Source organism: Chelonoidis abingdonii, chromosome 6 (assembly GCF_003597395.2).
Source record: "Chelonoidis abingdonii isolate Lonesome George chromosome 6, CheloAbing_2.0, whole genome shotgun sequence".
Taxonomy (NCBI): domain Eukaryota; kingdom Metazoa; phylum Chordata; order Testudines; family Testudinidae; genus Chelonoidis; species Chelonoidis abingdonii.
This window is the reverse complement of record NC_133774.1, coordinates 23,617,137-23,636,389: the sequence shown is the minus strand read 5'-3', so window position 1 is coordinate 23,636,389 and position 19,253 is coordinate 23,617,137. Positions and strand designations below refer to the sequence as shown.

At 42.5% G+C, this 19,253-nt stretch overlaps 1 protein-coding gene across 3 annotated transcripts in view; it reads left to right on the top strand.

Annotated features, from left to right (window-relative positions):
* The window catches only part of PDZD2 (PDZ domain containing 2), a 260,890-nt gene that overhangs the window by 181,022 nt on the left and 60,615 nt on the right, over positions 1–19,253 (top strand). For all 3 annotated transcript variants that reach the window (XM_075066889.1, XM_075066890.1, XM_075066891.1), the window contains exons 3-5: positions 594–736; positions 1,038–1,174; positions 3,070–3,233. In XM_075066889.1, coding sequence (XP_074922990.1) covers positions 594–736; positions 1,038–1,174; positions 3,070–3,233 — 444 coding nt within the window. The remainder of the gene's footprint in view (positions 1–593; positions 737–1,037; positions 1,175–3,069; positions 3,234–19,253) is intronic.

The window sequence follows — 19,253 nt, the reverse complement described above, 5'->3', positions numbered from 1 at the left end:
ATCCTTGTACCCTTCCAAATATAAGATACCTCACAGCCTGGGAATAACATCTCACTGCTCTGTTCAGTTATTGCAAATGTTTCTGACTTTCAGTTAAAACGGTTTTGGACTAGGGCCTCGGTCCTGCAGGCTGCTGACTATTGCTGAATGGAAAACAGTGCAGCGGTAAAATGCTAGCACCTGGCATCAGCCCTGTGCCTGGGCAGAAACACTTCAGTGCCGTGCAGAGAAATAAACTCAGTGCTCACCAATGAGAACAGACTTCTGCGCCGAACCTCTGGTCTGTGGTACCTTCTCCCCTCTCAGCTTCCTTCACCTTGGATAGTAGATAACAAAGGACTACGCTCAGCAGCTCTAGATACTCATGCACCGTAAACAGACAGGAGACTTAGGGACTGATTCCAGGCTGAAGTCAGTGGGAGTCTTTTCATTGCTTGCAATGGGCTTTCAGTCAGGCCCATAGATAGCCCTACCTGTGTTCTTCGCTTTCTCCCCACCCTGATTAACTGAATCCTGGTTATCTAGGTATTTTCAGGACACTATTGTATTATCTAAATACAAAATTCAAGGACTCTTTAAACCTTTTCTCTCAGCAAGAAGGATGCCACATCTGGAAGATGCACATGGTGAAGGGGACAGACGGGCTGGGGATCCAGATTACAGGAGGAAGAGGATCAAAGCGATCCCCTCATGGCATCATTGTTGCGCATGTTGAGGAAGGAGGCTCTGCTCACAGGTAAAGTAATGTTTGTTCCTTCGCAAGGCTCCGTAGGTTTTATTAATCTGTTTATGCTACTTTCAGCAGAACTCAAAAAAGGGATAAGGGGAGTTTGCTCACACTTCCGTAAAAACATTTATTTACATTGGGACAGAGAGTGGGCTAATAAAATGACAAATATTAGAAAGTATTTTGGACCCAACCTAGTCGTGCTTTATTCATTTTTCTGCATGCTTGCATTTAAATATAGATTTTCTGCACAGCTTAGCTGTAAGAACCTTTACTTAGGCTCAGAATGCTTCCCCCTTTTTTTCCATAGGGATGGTAGATTGACAGCTGGTGACGAGCTCCTAATGATCAACAGTCAGTCTTTGGTTGGACTGTCCCATCAGGAAGCTGTGGCTATTCTGCGATCTGCTACAGGTCTGGTGGAGCTGGTGGTAGCTAGCAGGGTAGGTAACTTTACATCTCACTCTCTTCTGGAATACCTGAGTGCCTGATGTCTCTAGATGTTGTTCTATGTATTTGCCTTCTTTATTTTTTTATGTTAGTAGCTTGAAGTAATTTTTTGCAGTTGAAGTGATGTGACATTTCATGCATGGAAATAAGATGAAACCAATTTATTAACAGGGCTTAGTCTTTCTTCATCCTAGGAGTGATTAGAGATGTGGACCATCATGTAGGCTGAGCATGAAATACACATCAAAAACGGGAGATCACTGTTCTTCTCGCCTAGTTGATCCTTTAATTTGGTGGGATATAGATTTTAATTGTACATACAGTAGAGAGGCTTAATCTTTTCTGGGTGTTCTTTGAGAACTCCTTCTAGTGCCCAATGTTCTCATTTATCCAAAAGAGAAAATGTCCCAGGTTGTTCAAGGACAAAAACCAAGATGCATGAACTTAAAATTTATATAGTATTTTAATTAGTCACTGAAGTGCATCAAAGTCCTTTGTCGGGATTACAGTTTAGTATTAACTCCGCCAGTTTTCACCTTGATGACAACGTACTTTGAATAGATGCACGCATGTTCAGTCAGACACTTGGGCTATCTTCCAAAGGGGACATATCAACCTATATGAATTCCTTCTTCGAATTCCTTCTCCACTTGTGCTGCAATTACATCTATACAGTCTACAAGAATGTTTGCAACATAAAACTCTTTGGGTTCTGACCAGACTTTGTGTCAGCACAATCTCTGTAGATTCAGTTTTCACATTCCTGGGAAGTGTATTTGCTAGCCTGACAAATGAAGTATATAAATCTTTGCTTTCTTCCATATAGTAGTCATCCGTATTTGAGGATCAGATTTCTAATCAGCTCAAGATAAGAAATAAAACAGGTGTAGTGAGTTCCATGAGATCCCTTTGGACGATAGTTTGTATGAGGAAACTGCCACATAAGCCCTGGGTTTGTCTTGGCAGAGAGAGAACGCTCTTGCCCTGTACTTTGTGTTACTATTTACAATGGGAAGTAAGCAAGATAATGGAGAATCAGGGCCTGAATGTTTTAGATTCTGGACTGAGTTGAACTGACTGCATTGTGAAAGGAATTTTCATATCACCCCTATATGTATGTGTGTGAAGTGTATGTATGTATATTTTTTACTGTGAACATGTTATAATCTGCTTCCTGTTGTCACTGAATTCTACAAAACGCATGGACTTTGTCTACATGCAAAAGTTATTTCATTTTAACAAGGCTAATATAATTAAAATGGTACAACTCCCCCCCCCCACCTCTCGCAGTGTGGCTGCATTGATACCAGCAGAGCTTATTCCTCTATGGGAAGGAGAATGAATTAGACTGGTATAAGACACACATGTATTGGTATAACTGTGTTTACATCAGAGGTGTAGCAGTATACCTATTTGGTTAAAAAAAAGAAAAAGTCCAAAATACTGTTATGCAAAGCAGTTACATGAGCACAGAAATTGTGTGTAGACAAGGTCATGCATAGAGTATGTCATGCTTATTTTCCTAGAATACTCCCTGGTCCTTGTTACACAATTGTTGAATGAAGTGGACTAGTCCATTATGTAATGACTAGGTCTATGTAAACTGAAAATTATGTGGAACTCTTCTGGCTTTTTGTTTCGTACAAACTCCCTCCTTGTTCACTGGAAGGTTCACTGATCTTCATGAACTTTCTGAATGAATCTGGCCAGGAACAGGGAACTTTAATTTTTACAATTGAAACTTGAAGTTTTAGCACAAAAAAATGAGTAATTTGCTTGGGTTTTAATCTGGAGAGCAAATGCCTCCTATCAAATAGCAAAGCTTCATTATGCATTTGAATGGTACACTGTGAGAGACATAATGTGTATTTTGTTGCCTTCCTGGTAGAAAGTGACTGAAGAGGAGTCTCTCAAGTATCCCTTTACAAGTTTGCCTGACTTACTTAGTACCTGTTCAGTCCAAGATACCACCTCTTGCACTGATAACAAAGAGAATGAAGAGCCAGAGGATGAAGATGCCAAAGGAATGAGCGCGTCTCCTGAAGCACAGGTTGCTGTAAGTGTGGCTTTGGTAATCTTTTTACGTTGTTACTTGATTTCGATCTGTAGTCATGCCATGTGCTCCTACAGCCTAAAATGTAACCGTTCATCTGTGTAAAAAAATCTTAATTAAACTAGCGCTTCCTCTATGTTAAAGATGGTCTACAGAAAACTAAACGGTGTGCTCAACTTGAGATCATGATATCTTTGTATTACCATCTTGCAGGGTTGTGTAAAGTAGCACTGCAAACTTTTATGTCTATTAGTTGCACACGAGCCCGAATGTGTTTTTCTCTAGTTAAATTACATTCCATTCACTTTTAAATGGAAGTTAAGAGAGGTCAACTGAAGTGCCGTGGCTGTGGTATATTTGTTTCCTCTCTTTTTGTGTAACCAAACTCTTGAAGATCTTGATCCACAAAGGGGCCTCAGGCATTGTGACACTGAGTGTCACTAACTTTTAGGTGCCTAGAAAATCACAGGAACAGCACTGATCCATGAAGCCTGAGTTAGGCATGCCTAGGCTCTCTATAGAAAGGATGAGGAGAGAGAGGCACCTTAGAATGTGAGCCTAAAAAGCCAGCATGCTAGGCAGGAAGCTACCTAAGTTAGTCAGTGGGATATACTGACGAGACAAGGATGTGTCCTAAGCCCTGCCCCTCTTTCAGAGAGAGGTGCCTAAATCCAAGCTGCTCGGAGGTGCCTGTCTCAGCTACAGATCCACAAGTGGGGGGAAGATAGGCACTCCTCTGCCTAACTCACATATGGGGCCTGATCTATACTCAGAGGCCACCTAACACCTCAAAACCACCAGGGGGAGGACCTTCCTCATTAACCTTTAGCCTACTAGTTAGGGTACTCACCAAGCATGTGAGAGACCGACTTTTCAAACTGCCAGGGGTGCTCGACCTCCAGCGCTGCCCCAGGCCCTGTCCCTACTCCACCCCTTTCCCTATGGCCCCACCCCAGCCCTGCCTCTTCCCACCCAGTTCCGCCCCTCCCCCAAGTGTACCATGTCCCCACTCCTCCTCCCTCCCCCCCAGCCTCCCTGAACACTGTGAAACAACCGTTCGTGGCAGACTGGAGGTGCAGGGGGAGAGGGAGGAGGCACTCATCCACGGGGCCCTGGCGGGCGGGAGGTGCTGGGAGGGGATGATGGGGGGCTGATAGGGGATTGCCAGTGGGTGCTCAGCACCCACCATTTTTTTTACCCAGGACTTTGTAGGGCTTGTGTGCTAATTTGGGTGGGCGTCTAGGACAAAAGAATGATTAAAAATTCATTTTGCAATTCTTACAAGATATTACACATTCAAACTACAGTAATGGCTTTATAAAGTTGTGGTTCAGTAAAGCACTGAACATTAAAATTAATTGTTTCAAATCTTTATTACGTATGGGTTAAGGACACAGTCTCCTAGAATTCTAGTCAATTTCCAAACATGAGCTAAAAGTAATTTCAGTCACTTTACCTGCTCCTGAGTCCCTGATGGCCAGGTTTGTATTTTGCAATTACATTTTTTAGTGCTGTTGAAAGTTCCGTTCCCCTTCCCTTGTTAGTGTGAGAGATTCACAAAAATACTAGTGGAAACGAACTGTAGGGAAACAGTGACACATAAAGATCTTGCAAATGGGGAAAGGAAACAAATGGGAATAGTAGTGAAATAAATAAAAAATTTTTTTCTCTAATCTTCGTCAGGTCTAGTGGCCTTATGTGTAAAATTGGTCCAAGGGAAGTATGATTGTTAAGTTGATGGTGTCTTTTAGGGCCAAATCCTGTTACTTTCCTCAGGCCAAGTAAGAATCCTCCCTCCTCTTATCCGGGAAAGGGTGCAGAATATTTTTGCATCTAATCTGTGACTCCTACTCCAGCCGCAGGATTGCAGTAGCTGGCCCTTGCGTATGGACAGTGTAGTCGTAGACCAACAAATTGCATCCAGGGCCTGCATTCCCTCCTCGGTGGGTTTTCTGCAGCCTACCCAGGAGTGCTGCGCAAACTCTAGCTGTAGTCTTGCTCTGCTCCGCCTCTCTCTCTGCACAGTAAAACCACAGTTGTTATACAGCATGCAGGGCCTCCTATATCCTTTCAAAGGTTTGCTCTTTTAATTTACAAGGCACGGAGTCTGATCAGGATGTCAGTATAATTTGATTCCCAAGCATGTGGCATGGTATAACTATATACCTTGTTGTAGAATTTCTACAGATACAGCAATGATTTTTTTTCCACGTTTGGTAATAACCATGTGATTTGGTCCCTACTGTAGTATAGGCCCAATAAAAGTAGTCTGATATCAGAAACATATGAAAAATATGTAGCAAGCCTGGTTTTAGGTTCAGGGTTTTAGGTATATTTTTCTGTACTTACGTGCTGTAAAAGAGCCATGATTTACAGATGTTGAAATAAAAAATATGTGAATGGAATCAAACAACCTGTTGAATAACAGCCATCTTTTGTGAAATAAAAAAGTTTCTTCAAATTTACAGGATTGGAAGTAGAATGACCGTGGGAGTTATGGACATTATTTTTATGAATATCAGATGGACCTCAATTAACCTGTTTGGAGTTAAATCAAAAGAGACTGTTGGAGGGAAACAAACAGGAAATAAAACAATGGCAACAATAAGGGACAATCCAGAGAATATCAAGAGTCCTTGTGGAAACAGTTGCGGAGCTGTTAACTGGAGAATGCCTCTGCCTAGTTCCAGCCAGGCTGGCAAGGTTTACTATTCTCAGGCTTGAGCCTTGGATCACAGGGGATATTAAAACTTTCAAGATACTTGTGCCCTTGGGAAGAATGGGGGGTTGAATGGGTTGTCAGCAGCTGCCTGGGGGAGACACATGAAAGGAAGGAGAGAAGGAATGCAGCAGGACAGTCTGTTTCTGCCATCCCAGAGATGGAAGTGACTGGGCTGAATGGAACTCACTTAAGTTCGCAAGGAAAGAGTGCGGTTTAGATAAGGAAAAGGACTTATAGGTGTCAAACAGAGTTGGGTCTGTTGGGTTAACTTGGTTTGGTAAACAGAGGCGCTGCTGCCCAGAGACCCATTCAAAGAGAGATTGGACTGTGTGGTTCCATCCAGAGGAGGGTGAAGATGGCAAAACCTGCCCCAGATGGGTGCACTCATCGAGAGGGATTAGAAGGAGTCTAAAGCGCAGCTCTCCTCATCAGCATGACAGTGGCTTTTTTTGGTTTACCCTGTGCAAGGACTTTTAAAATATATTTACTTGATAATTCTTGTGTTCTTCACTTTTTAATAGGTTGTTGCTTCTTTTGTCTGGTATTTCTCAAACAAACTTAATGAATATTATTTGCATATAAGGGAGGAGGGTTGGCCTAATAATTACGGCAGAAACTAGATCGTCTTGTGTCAAACTAAGGTAAAATCAGTGTGACTCCTTTGACTTCTATGGGGAAATGCTACTCCAGATTTGGAGATCATGAAATCGTGACCTGATTCCTGGGTTTGAATCCCAATTCTGTCACTGACTTGAGTCAAATCTCATCTCTCTGAGTTTCCCCACCTGTAAAAAAAGGGATGATAACACTTGCCTACTTGCGGGGGCTTGAGGTGGAATACTACCAATGTGACATTATCTATTTTTTAAAAATTGACTAAGAAGCATTTTTAGGGATAACACCTGCCCTGAGGTCTCCCTGCCAATTTTTTGTACCTTTACAACTACAGATTCCTATATTAAAAATATTTTTCTCTCCCCTGTTGCTATATGTGAAAGACCTACACAGGAAAAGGGGAAACTGACCATGAACACTAACAATGTGTAAAGCACCTATTAACTAATAAACTGTTTCCTCTTGTCTCTTTCAGCTCTAGTTACCTTAGGAGTTATTGTAACAAACATGGGTACTAACTGTCTAGATTAACATGATTTTAAGTTAACAAGTTTGAGTTTAGATTTGAAAGATGCTACAAAATTATAGGACAAGATTTTTTGTAAGCATGCAGCATTGTCCTCTGTCTGCTCCCATTGACTTCAATGAGAGAAGTTGGTTCAGCACTGACCACTTCTGAAAATCACACCCTTAATTATAATCCTGATGTATAACTATCAGTGTGTAGCAGACGAGATGCAGATACACTGAACGAGACATAGTAAAGGACAGATCTCCTTCCTTGGAGGTTTTTAAGGTCAGGCTTGACAAAGCCCTGGCTGGGATGATTTAGTTGGGGATTAGTCCTGCTTTGAGCAGGGGGTTGGACTAGATACCTCCTGAGGTCCCTTCCAACCCTGTTATTCTATGATATCTCTTTCAGAGCAAGTATTGCAGTTTTATAGGATATTTTTGAGAACTGGAAAACCTGATGCAGCTTGCCTGTATACAATGATTTTTATGATGATGATATGTTTGAATTCAAAAGGGCATTGCCAAGTGTCAAAATGTAGCCATTGGAATTGAACTGAATATGGTTGCCACATATTGCTTTTTTTAATTCAATTCTATTCAGGTGCTGGATTGTCAGGTTTTTCCTTAAGATTTGAAGGAACTTGCTCTCTTAGCTTTGCTGCCAATCTTTTTGGCCAAGCAGTAGTCAATCTGGAAGGAGCTGAGTAGCACACAAATGAACAGCTCAGTAGCACTTGGAGGCTGCAGTTTAAAAATATCACCCTTATGGCTTATTTAAAATCCAAGCATTATATTGCACTAAAGCAAAACTTTTATAAATACAGTTTAATTAGAACTCTTTTGTACCCATTCTGGCTGTGCAAAGGCCCATTTAACATGAAACATCCCTTCAAGTTCTAACATTAATAAAACTTGTGCCACCAGGCAGAAGAGGGATTATATTAAAATCCTGAGAGTGTATTTATTTCCATGATGGTCTAGCCAAAACATCCTTAACTTCACACATGCAATTCTGAGGTGAGACCATGTTGTTGTGTTAAATTGTCTCAAATCACTCTTGGGATTTTAATATTAAAAAGATATGAGCCTAGTGCTTGTGGTGCTGTTTATGTTAATTTTGCCTATTTGTATGTCTGTAAGCAGGGAGGGGCGGGTAAAATATTATTTCCATTTGGGGTGGGTGGCTGTGTGTGTGTGTGTGCATTTTTGTTCTGGAAAGTCTACCATATTCCTTGAACTTTAACCTTCTGCTGGGTCATTGTGTTGGTGGAAACAAAACAGACACATGAAATAGCACTAAGAGGAAAATAACTTTGGCAAGAATTTCAGATTTTGGTGAAGATTTTGGCTTCCTCAGTGTTTAGGTGCCCACTTTGAGACTCCTTAACAGGGTTTAATTTTTTCAGAAGTTGGTTGCTTAGAACTTTCTAAAAATCTGAGCACCCACAGTCATAGTCACTGTTGAAATTCTTGGCCTTTGTTTTTATGTCTGGTGCTGTTATCTTGTTAAATACAAAATGATAAAGCTAATCAGATTATTATTAATAATAATAATTGTTTGTTATTGTTACCTAATCTTATATAGCACTTTTCATCAGTAGATCTCAAAGCCATCCCCATTTTACAGATGGGGAATCGGAGACACGGCTCAGGGAAGTGACTTGACCAAGGTCACAGAACAGGCCGGTGGCAGAGCCCTGGGAAAATAGTGTTCACTTGTGCAGGCACAATGGGGGTTAAATGCAGGCTTCCGGCACTGCAGTCTCCATTGTCAGGGGAACCCGTGCGTAACAGGATTCCACCTGGGAGCTAGGCCAGGACAGAAAATGGTTGTGGGGGATTCACGTAAAGGCCTACAAAGATCACTTCAGTCATTCTGGTTGTGTGAACCTCTGCTGCTTGACTCAACATCTGAGCCAGTGTAGGTTTCCTACCAAAGTCTCCTGGCTGTACAACTGCCAAGGATGCAGCCTCATTACTGGACCAGGGAAATGCTCCCAGCTGTGTGACTGTTCGGTTCTTGTTGCATGAGTTTTGGTAAGGTTTGCTTTGGCCTTAAATGCTTGCCGTGACTCAAGGTTGCTAACATACTGGATACAGAGATTGCTGCGACCCACTGAGATTGAACAATCCTGCTGTAACAGAAACAGGATGTCATAGGTTAAAGGTTAAATACCTCTGATGTGTGAATTGTGTTTCTTTCTTCATGCCAAAACCCACCTTATGTTTTTGGCAAGGTACGCGTCCGAAAGAGAATAAATCAACCTGTTTTGTAAATGTGCAGAGATGAGTTCATCCTAGTTCTTTATCTGAGCCTTAGAAATGTTCAGTTATTTCCCATTGTAAGTCTCTGTGTCTTACTGGAGAATCCGTATGTGGTTACCTCTCGCCATGCAAGTGCAGTAAGGAAGAGGATAACAATGCCATAAGTTTAAAAAAACACACTGGGGTCAAAAGTTCTTTTGGAAACACTGAAACAGATATTTCGGAGAAAGCATTAGCACTGCAAGGAAACAGGAAGCATAACTCAACAATATTAATTGTGTGGGGGAGAAGGACCTTAATTACTCAGAGGACTCCAGTGTTGAGTCCCACTAGGGCATTGCAATTCCAGAAATCAACTCTGAAATACAACTGTAAATGGAATTGCTATGTCCAAAACCCCTTTTTGTAAATAATATACTTTAGGCTGAAAGGGATTTTGTTAGGAGAAATAGAGAAGAGAGAGATTTGGGGGTCAGATTATGGGGAGCCCCTGCAGAGGTGTACTGGGGAAGGGGTACAAGGAGCCTTCCCTCGCTGCAGCCCTGTGCCAGACACAGCTGCAACTCCTGCACTCTTCTGGTATGGGGGCTTCTCCCTGATAGTGCCTCCTCAGGCACCAGTCACCCCAGAGAACCCTGGCCCTGCCCCTTCTTAGCATCACCTAGAGAGTTGCCAGCTGTGAATGCTACACTCCCTTTGAAGCACTCCGACTCTGTGTGCCAAGTTACTCCAGGAGACAATGTGCTTTCCTGAGGTGCAGTACCTCCTAATGTGCCAGATCAACCCCCAAGTTCTGTTTACCTAGGGCTGTGACTAACAATAGATCTCATAGTGTATATAGCAAAGTGGGAAAATATACGTTTTTAGGATAAACATAGTGAAAAGTCTGGGCAAGAGATGGCAGCAAAAAAGTCTAGGGGCCAAATCCAGTTTGTCTTGTTCATTTGAGTATTCCTGGTGCATCCAAGTAATCCCAACTGCTGTATCACATTACAAGAAGCTAAAAGGACTCTTTCCTGCTATGACTCTTCCATGTAAGCAATTACTTGAGTTGCAGTATACAGGGATGTTGTATAATCACAAAAGGGAGATGGCATCTGCGATCATGAATGGCAGCAGGTGGTGGTTAGGGGACAGGTTGTCTGATAGGATGTGGTCCACACATGGATAAGTTTGAGAAACCCATGGAAAACATTAAGGTGCCCTTCATGCTTGCTAGGTTTGTAATTCTTATTCTGCCATGTAAAATGTTTGAAAGTCAGCACAGTAATGGAAACATACTTTATCTGCAATGCAGGGTCTCCAGGCCCCTTTTCTTTTGTGAATGAGATTTCTTTCCACAAAGCAGCAGATATAGTAGCCAGCTATTTCTCTCTTGGCCACTTGGATAGCTGCCCAGGTTTGGTGGAAATGAATTGCCTTTAGCAACCTAAAAATAATCTCCCTGTGACATTAGAATGAAACGGATGCTATCATGACCCTGCAGTCTAGCGGACGTTAACATAAAGATAATAAAGGCACCAGGACTTTGAGAGTTGTCATAAATGTTGTTTTATTACATCTGCAGATTGTTTATCCCCAAATTCTTGTAACTATATACAATTCAACCCTAGCTGGGATCAGTTAAATTATATTTTAGACATGCTGTACTTGAAAAAATACAATCCACATAATATGTACATAAGGTATGAAAGACACTAGATACCCAAGTATTGCATATCGTGCTATGTACTCAGTATGACACAAACAATGTTTTTAAATCTAATTCCAAAGTGCTATACCAAAAATATCATGGAAATGTACCCTCCAATTGTTGGCTTTGATAGTGTAAGTGAGATCTGATGTTCTCAGCAGAGCTTTTTTTACATTGTGACTAGGCATGAAGACTGCTTCTTGTGGTTTTCCACCCTCAGTATGTGAACAAAAAGTCCCACTGAAAATAAAATAAAGCAGATATATTCTCTGTTGTCATATATGGAATCACAATCTATCTTAAACGGGACAGTTATTAGAGAAAACAATTACAGACACAAATAAACAGGCTTCCACACAACTTGAGTTCCTAGTTTGTCTCCTTTGTTTACCTTCCAAGGGCTTCTTGGAGTTCTATGCAGAACACAGAGACATCTAGTGTCTGAATAACATGCTGCAAATAAATGTATCATTACCCTTTCTAACATTGTCTTCAAATCCTGAATATTGAAACAGAAATAGAATAAATGTGTTGTGGATTTCTCAGAAATGTTTATAATGAATTTAATTTAATTCAGTCCAAAAGCTGTTTAAGGTGAAAAAGCATGTTATATAGCAGATGAAAGCAAAGCTAATCTGAAGAGTGATGAGAGGTTGGTTTAGCTGGATGGATCTCATTATCTCTAGGGCCAAGAGGGAACCTGTCAGTAGCTGCCTCCCCTTGAAGATCTCTGCCACAGCAGAGACTAATGGCTCAAGCAATTTCTGATGTTTCTTTCTATTTAAAAGGACATTGTTCTTAATTTTAAAAATGACGTTTATTCACTTTAACTTTTAATAGCTAGTTGGAAGCATGGAAATGAAGCCTTTATCTAACCCTGCAAACTACCACCCCTGGGTGAGTCTGTGGTTCAGCACAGAGTGACATTGGTGTCAGATGTCCACCTGCATTGAATAACGTGTAGGATCTGGGCTTATGTTCTTTCCTTTCTGTCCCGTGGAGCCGGCAAATTGTTGTTGTAGATTTGAATGAGAGTGCTAGAGTGCTGACACTGATTTCTAAAGAAATTATTGAAGCATTTGTTAGGGGGGAAAGGAAAATTTAGCATTCAGTATACTATGTGGGTAACCAAACTACGCCCCAAATCCTCTTCACCTGGTGTGCTGTGCAGTCACCCTCAGGTACCTGGATATGCAGTAACTGATCTTGTGCTCATGAATGCTGGGGTACATTTCAAATGCCGGGTGTGCATACACCTAGCTAGTACAACCTGAAATTTTTTCCACTAAAGAAATACAGGGATTTAGTAAACTGACATAAAAATCAAGATCGATCAGAGTTTGCACCTGCCACATTGAGCAGCAGTGTCCCTTTTAAAAAGTTAAGCACCGCATCTCTGTTGTGTTACTTTATATAGGCATGCTGTGGAATTCAGACATCCGGCAGAGTGATAGACCAAGCGCTCTTAAGGAAACCACTTTGAGTTGTTTTATGTAGCATTTCCATCTCTTCAGAAAACTACTGGGTGGTTCCAGCTGTTGAACATTTGTCTTACTTCCTGATTTCCTTGCCAGGCGTGAAAGCAGAGGTTTCTAGCATGTTCATTTAGTGAATGGTGGGTTCAAAGGAGGTACAAGTTGCACATTGTGGGACCTGCAAGTGCAATTTCCAGAGCTGCCCCTCAGGAAAGCCTGCCAGTTTTTGCTTCAGCAAGGGAAGCAAACTTGAACATGCAGCTTGTCTCCTCTGGAAACCCCATAGGTAGAGACTGCCTTGGTAAATGTGCTGAATGAAAGGATGTCTGGATGATGACAGGCACCTTCATCCCCTCTCTATTTTGGGTTATAACAGGGATTCTCAAATTGGGGGTCAGAACCCCTCAAGGGGTCGTAAGGATATTACCTGGGAGCTCCACCCCCAAAACCTGCTTTGCCTCCAGCATTTATAATGGTGTTAAACATTTGAAAAGGTGTTTTTAATTTATAAGGGGGGGGTCGCACTCCAAAGGCTTGCTATGTGAAAGGGGTTACCATTACAGAAGTTTGAGAACCACTGAGTGATAACATTAAGACTCCAACTCAGTCCTTACTTGTTGGGGCTTACTTCTCTGGGTTTTCCAGGGTGTTAGTTGTCGTACTATCAAACACTTACCTGGTTAATTAGACATCCAGAGTGAGGCCCCTAGTAGACTTCATGGTGTTTCCTGCTCAGCTCCTGGCCCTGGTTCTGCTTGGATTTCTATTTACTGGGAATGTTTCTGTCATTCAGATCATGAAGGGAATGCTTTGTCAAAAAGGAGGGTCTTGTAGCATGCCCTAAAGCTGATTAACTCTGGATCAGCCTAAACCGTTCTGTGAGCTTGTTCCACAGTCAGAGCCCCTCAGCCAAGGATGCTTTATCTGTAGTTCCCAGGCATATCAACCTGAGCTTTGTAAGCTGCATTATCCAAGAGCAGGGAGCAGCTGTTTTGCTGGGCCATAGAGGCAGCTGCTGATAGAGCTGAGTTCTGACTTGTTAACGGCTTTGGAAATATGGACTGAGACCTTGAACTGCAGTGGAAGCAGACCAGTTGGTTGTGGAGTTCTTGGTGGCCTGTCCAACTGATGAGTCTGGCAGCCACGTTTTGTACGATGTGTAGCCTCTGCATTGCTTTCAATGTCACTCGCATTTGCAGAAAGTTGTAGCGCTCCAGTCTGCAGCTCACAATTTAGGGACATTCAATGAAAGAGGTATAAAATGGCCATGGATAAATTTAGACGGGAAGTTAGATGGACCATATGGCCGTTCTTATCTTCTAACCCAGACAGTACCCAACGCTAAGTGTGTCAGAGGGAATGAATAGAACAGGGCAATTATCGAGCAGTCAGAAGCTAGGGACACACAGAGCATGGGGTTGCATTCCTGGTCATTTTGGCTACTAGCCCTGGATGGACCTATCCTCCATGAACTTACCTAATTCTGTTTTGAACCCAGATATAGTTTTGGGCTTTCACAACATCCCCTGGCTGTTCCACAGGTTGATTGTGTGTTGTGTGAAGAAGTACTTCCTTTTGTTTGTTTTAACCTGCTGCCTATTAATTTCATTGGGTGACCCCAGTTCAAGAAGGGGTAAATAACACTTTCTTATGCACTTTCTGCACCCCATTCATGATTTTATAGACCGCTATCTCATTCCCCTAAGTCATCTCTTTTCCAAGATGAAAAGTCCCAGTCTTTATAATCTCTCCTCATGGGGAAGCTGTTTCATATCCTTAATCACTTTTGTTGCCCTTCTCTGTGCTATTTCCAATTCCAATATATATTTTTGGGAATGGGGACAACCAGATCTGCATGCAGTATTCAAGGTATGGGCATACCATGGATTTATGTAGTGCCATTATGATATTTACTGTGTTATTATCTATCCCTTTCCTAACATTTTGTTAGCATTTTTGACTGCTGCCGCACATTGAGTGGATGTTTTCAGAGAACTATCCACAATGACTCCACGATCTCTTTCTTGAGTGGTAACAGCTAATTTAGACCCCATCATTTTAGCTGTATAGTTGGAATTATGGTTTCCAATATGCATTACGCTGTATTTATCAACACTGAATTTCATTTGGCGTTTTGTTTCAAAGGGATCTCACAAAACTGGGTGACTGGGCGACTCTTCACAGTCTGCTTTGGACTTAATCATCTTGAGTAATTATATATCGTCTGTAAATTTTGCCACCTCACTTTTTACCTGTTTTTCCAGATCATTTATGAATACACTGAGCAGTACTGGTGCCAATATAGATCCCTGGGGGATACCACTATTTACCTCTCTCCATTCTGAAAACTGGCCATTTATTCCTACTCTTTGTTTCCTGTCTTTTGACTGGTTACTAACCCATGAGAGGACCTTTCCTCTTATTCCATGGCCACTTACTTTGCTTAAGAGGCTTTGATGAGGGACCATGTCAAAGGCTCTCTGCAAGTCCAAGTACGCTATATCCACTAGATCACTTCTGTCCACAAGTTTATTGACCCCCTCAAAGAATCCTAATAGATTATTGAGGCACGATTTCCCTTTACAAAAGCTGTGTTGACTGTTCCCCAACAAACCGACTTCATCTATGTGTCTGATAATTCTGTTTTTTACTACAGTTTCAACCAATTTGCCTGGAACTGAAGTCAGGCTTGCCAGCCTGTAATTGCCAATATCACCTCTGGAGCCTTTTTAAATAAAGTTAGGCAGGGACAGGGAGTGTTATGGGCCTGTGGTGCCCATGCTCCAGGAATATTCAAGGCCCAGGGGCCCAGCTCCACCAATGGTCAGGGTGGGGTCTCTTCCCCAGCCCTGCCTGTCGCCCCCACATGCCTCCCCCAAAGCATCTCCTGGCCTCACCTGCTGCCCCTGGGTAATTTAAAAAGGCTCGGGGGCCTGTGGCTACTGCTACCACTGCCACCACCACCAGCGCAGCTCCCAGAAGTGGCCGCAATGGCCTTATGGCCCTGGGAGGGGCAGGGAAGGAGGTGTGTCTATATGCTGTCCCCGCACTGACCACTGACTCTGCAGATTCCATTGGCCGGGAACTATGGCCAATGGGAGCTGCGGGGGCATTGCCTGTGGGCAGCGGCATGTGGAGGTCCCCCACCTAGGAGCCGCTGCTAGAGAGGTGTGTGGGTTGCTTTTGGGAGCCGTACGAGGTAAGCGCTGCACCCCTCACCTCTCCTGCACCCCAACCCACATCTCAGCCCAGAACCTGCACTCCCTCTTGCACCCCAATTCCTGCCTCAGCCCAGAGCCCACACCCTAACTCCCTCTCAGAGCCCACCCCTGCCCCCCATCCTGCACCCCAATTCCTGCCTCAGCCCAGAGCCCACACCCAAACTCCCTCCCAGAGCCCACCCCCTGCTGCCTCTCCTGCACCCTAACCCCCGCCTCAGCCCAGAGCCCACACCCAAATGCCCTCCCAGAGCCTGTCTTCGCCCCTTCTGCACCCTAACTCCCATCTCAGCCCAGAGCCCACACCCAAACTCCCTCCGAGACTGCACCCCTCCTGCACCCAAACTCCCTACCAGAGCCTGCACCCTCTCCTGCACTCCTACCCCAGCCCAGAGCCCATACCACAACACCCTCTCAGAGCCTGCATCCCTCTCCCACCCAAACTCCCTCCCAGAGCCTTAAGCAGGTGTAGGGGTGGGGGCGGGATTTGGACCCATTCTCGGCACCACCAAAAATTATAGAAACCTGCCGCCACTGAGGTTAGGAGGTTTCTAACCAGCAGAGGAGTGAGGTTCTGGAATAGTCTCCCAGTAGGAATAGTGTGGAAAAGCATCCTAACTAGTTTTAAGATGGAGCTTCATATGTTTATCAATAGGATTGTTTGATGGGGTTGCCTATGATAGCAGGGAACTGGACTCGACCTAGGGTGTCCCTGTCAGTCCTATGTTTCTAAACTGAAAGGGAACAAATTTAAGGCTGAAAAGAGGAATGTTTTCCACATAATGTACAACTTCCCTTCAGGTCAGGTTATCCCATATTTTCTACTCTGGGTTATTGGTTGTTTTTTTTCCACCTTTCTCTGAAGCAACAGGCACTAATTGCTGTTGAAGACAAGATACGAGGCTAGATGGACCACAGGCTTGATCCAGTGTGGCAATTTCTGAGTTCCTATGAATCATGCCCTATATGTATAGGAATGTTATTTTATTGTAAATATAAAGGCCATCATAGAATCATGGGACTGGAAGTTGATGTTGTTTAACATCATGTTTAATAAGAAAATGTTGTTTCCTTTCATCGGTTATTTACCAGCACAGAAAAAGAGCAAAAGCCATTTTAAAAAGCATATGAAATTTTGTTGTGTACAGGGGCTTAGACGGTCTTTTAAAATTTTTTAGAGTGGCCAATTGATGTGCCCTGCTGCAGTTGACCCTGTGGTGATAGGCTGGGAGCTGGTTCTGCAGGCTAGAGAGAGAGAGACCTTTCCAGTTTTTTGTGTGCTATCTGTATATCAGTTCACTTCACATTTAGGAAACAAACTATGTCTATCTTCTGTTCACTCTTCTCAATGAAGAAACACAGTGGGATCTTGCATGAGGTGTTAAATATATTCAGTGATGGGAAAGACAACAGCTTATCATCTCAACAGCAGTAGTAAAGTAGTTTGCTTATTCTGTTGTATGCTCCCTGGTGTGCTGCTTTGCTTTATCAATCTGTGATGATTGCATTCTACTGAACCACAAACATTTTGGCATTCTCTTTGTAATGCTGTTCTTCATCTTGCCTAATTAAGGACCTGGTCCAGCTGGGGTTTTGCCTGAGAAAGGACTCCGGAGTAGCCCCTCATGCTGTATTAATGCTAGATCTCTGTGTTCATGATAGCACTGTTTCCCTTTGGAAGCAAGATGTCACAATCACTGAGTTGTGAAGTTACTAGATGAACGGGGCAGAATTTTCTAGTTTCAGACCTCCCTCGAAACTCTTCAGACTACAGCATGTGTTACAGCTCCTGCTGTCCTAACAATGAAACAGCCTTGAACAGGATTTCCTGGGTTCGTTTAATGAAATCCATGCAGAACTGAAATAATCTCCTCACTTCCTGGAAAGCAAGAAAAATTAAGATGGCAGGGCTACAGATTCTACAGGTTCAAAAGATACATTCCCATGTGGCCAGAAGAATAGGGCAGAATCACATTTTTCTTTTGAGTTATGACAAAACAACCACTTTTAGAGCCAAAGATTACAGACAAAGGGCTTTTCTTAGAAGCACCATGGTTTGGATTTCTAATTGTTTTCACAACATAATAAAACCTCAGGTAGTTTATTATACAACAGCATCAATTTAAATAATAATGTCTTTATCGTGGGTGTATATTGCAAATTCTAGAATGCCTTCCCCAAGCCTGTGTCAGATCAACATTTGTTTTGTTACAAGAAGAAAGAATATCTAAATTACCTTGTTCTTTGTTACTTTTTATAGTGGTCAGAAACCAAGATGGATATAATCTTATCCAGGAAGCCAGTGAGAATATCTTGGGGCTTTATTTTGATCATGTGTATTTGCATGTAATTGACCTTCTGGGCATCACACACACAGATTGGGTGTTTCCTCTTTATAGGACCATGGTTTATATGGAACCATAGAATTGTAGAAGTGTAGGACTGGAAGGGACCTTAAGAGGTCATCTAGTTCAGGGTTTTTCAGTGAGGGGTATGCATGCCCCTGGGGGTACACAGAGGTCTTCCAGGAGATACATCAGCTCCTCTAACTATTTGCTTAGTTTTACAACAAGCTTCATAAAAAGCACTAGCGAAGTCAGTACAAACTAAAATTTTACACAGACAATGACTTATTTATACTGGTCTATATACTATACACTGAAATGTAAGTACAATATTTATATTCCAATTGATGTATTTTATAATTATATGGTAAAAATGAGAAATTAAGGAATTTTTCAGTAACAGTGTGCTGTGACACTTCTGTATTTTTGTGTCTGATTTTGTAAGCAAGTACTTTTTAAGTGAGGCGAAACATGGGGTATGCAAGACCATTCAGGCTCCTGAAAGGGGTACAGAAGTCTGGAAAGGTTGAGAACCACTGGTCTAGTCCAGGCCCCTGCACTCAAGTCAGGACTACATAGTAACTAAACCAGGGGTAGGCAACCTATGGCACAGGTGCCGAAGGCAGCACGCAAGCTGATTTTCAGTGGCACTCACACTGCCCGGGTCCTGGCCATCAGTCCAGGGAGCTCTGCATTTTAATTTAATTTTAAATGAAGCTTATTAAACATTTTAAAACCTTATTTACTTTACATACAACAATAGTTTAGTTATATATTATAGACTTATAGAAAGAGTCCTTCTAAAAATGTTAAAATGTATTACTGGCATGTGAAACCTTAAATCAGAGTGAATAAATGAAGACTCAGCACATCGCTTCTGAAAGGTTGCCGATCCCTGTCGACCCTGTATCTAGACTGTTCTCCAGTGGACAGATGTTCAGAACAAGGGTAATGGTCTCAGTTGCAGTGGGGGAGGTTTTAGGTTTAGATATTTAGGAGACTTTTTACTAGGAGGGTGGTGAAGTACTGAAATGGGTACCTATGGAGGTGGTGGAATCTCCTTCCTTAGAGGTTTTTAAGATTCGGTCTTGACAAAGCCCTAACTGTATTGATTTTAGTTGGGGATTCTTCCTCTTTGGAGCAGGGGGTTGGCTAAGATGACCTTCCTTGATCGGTT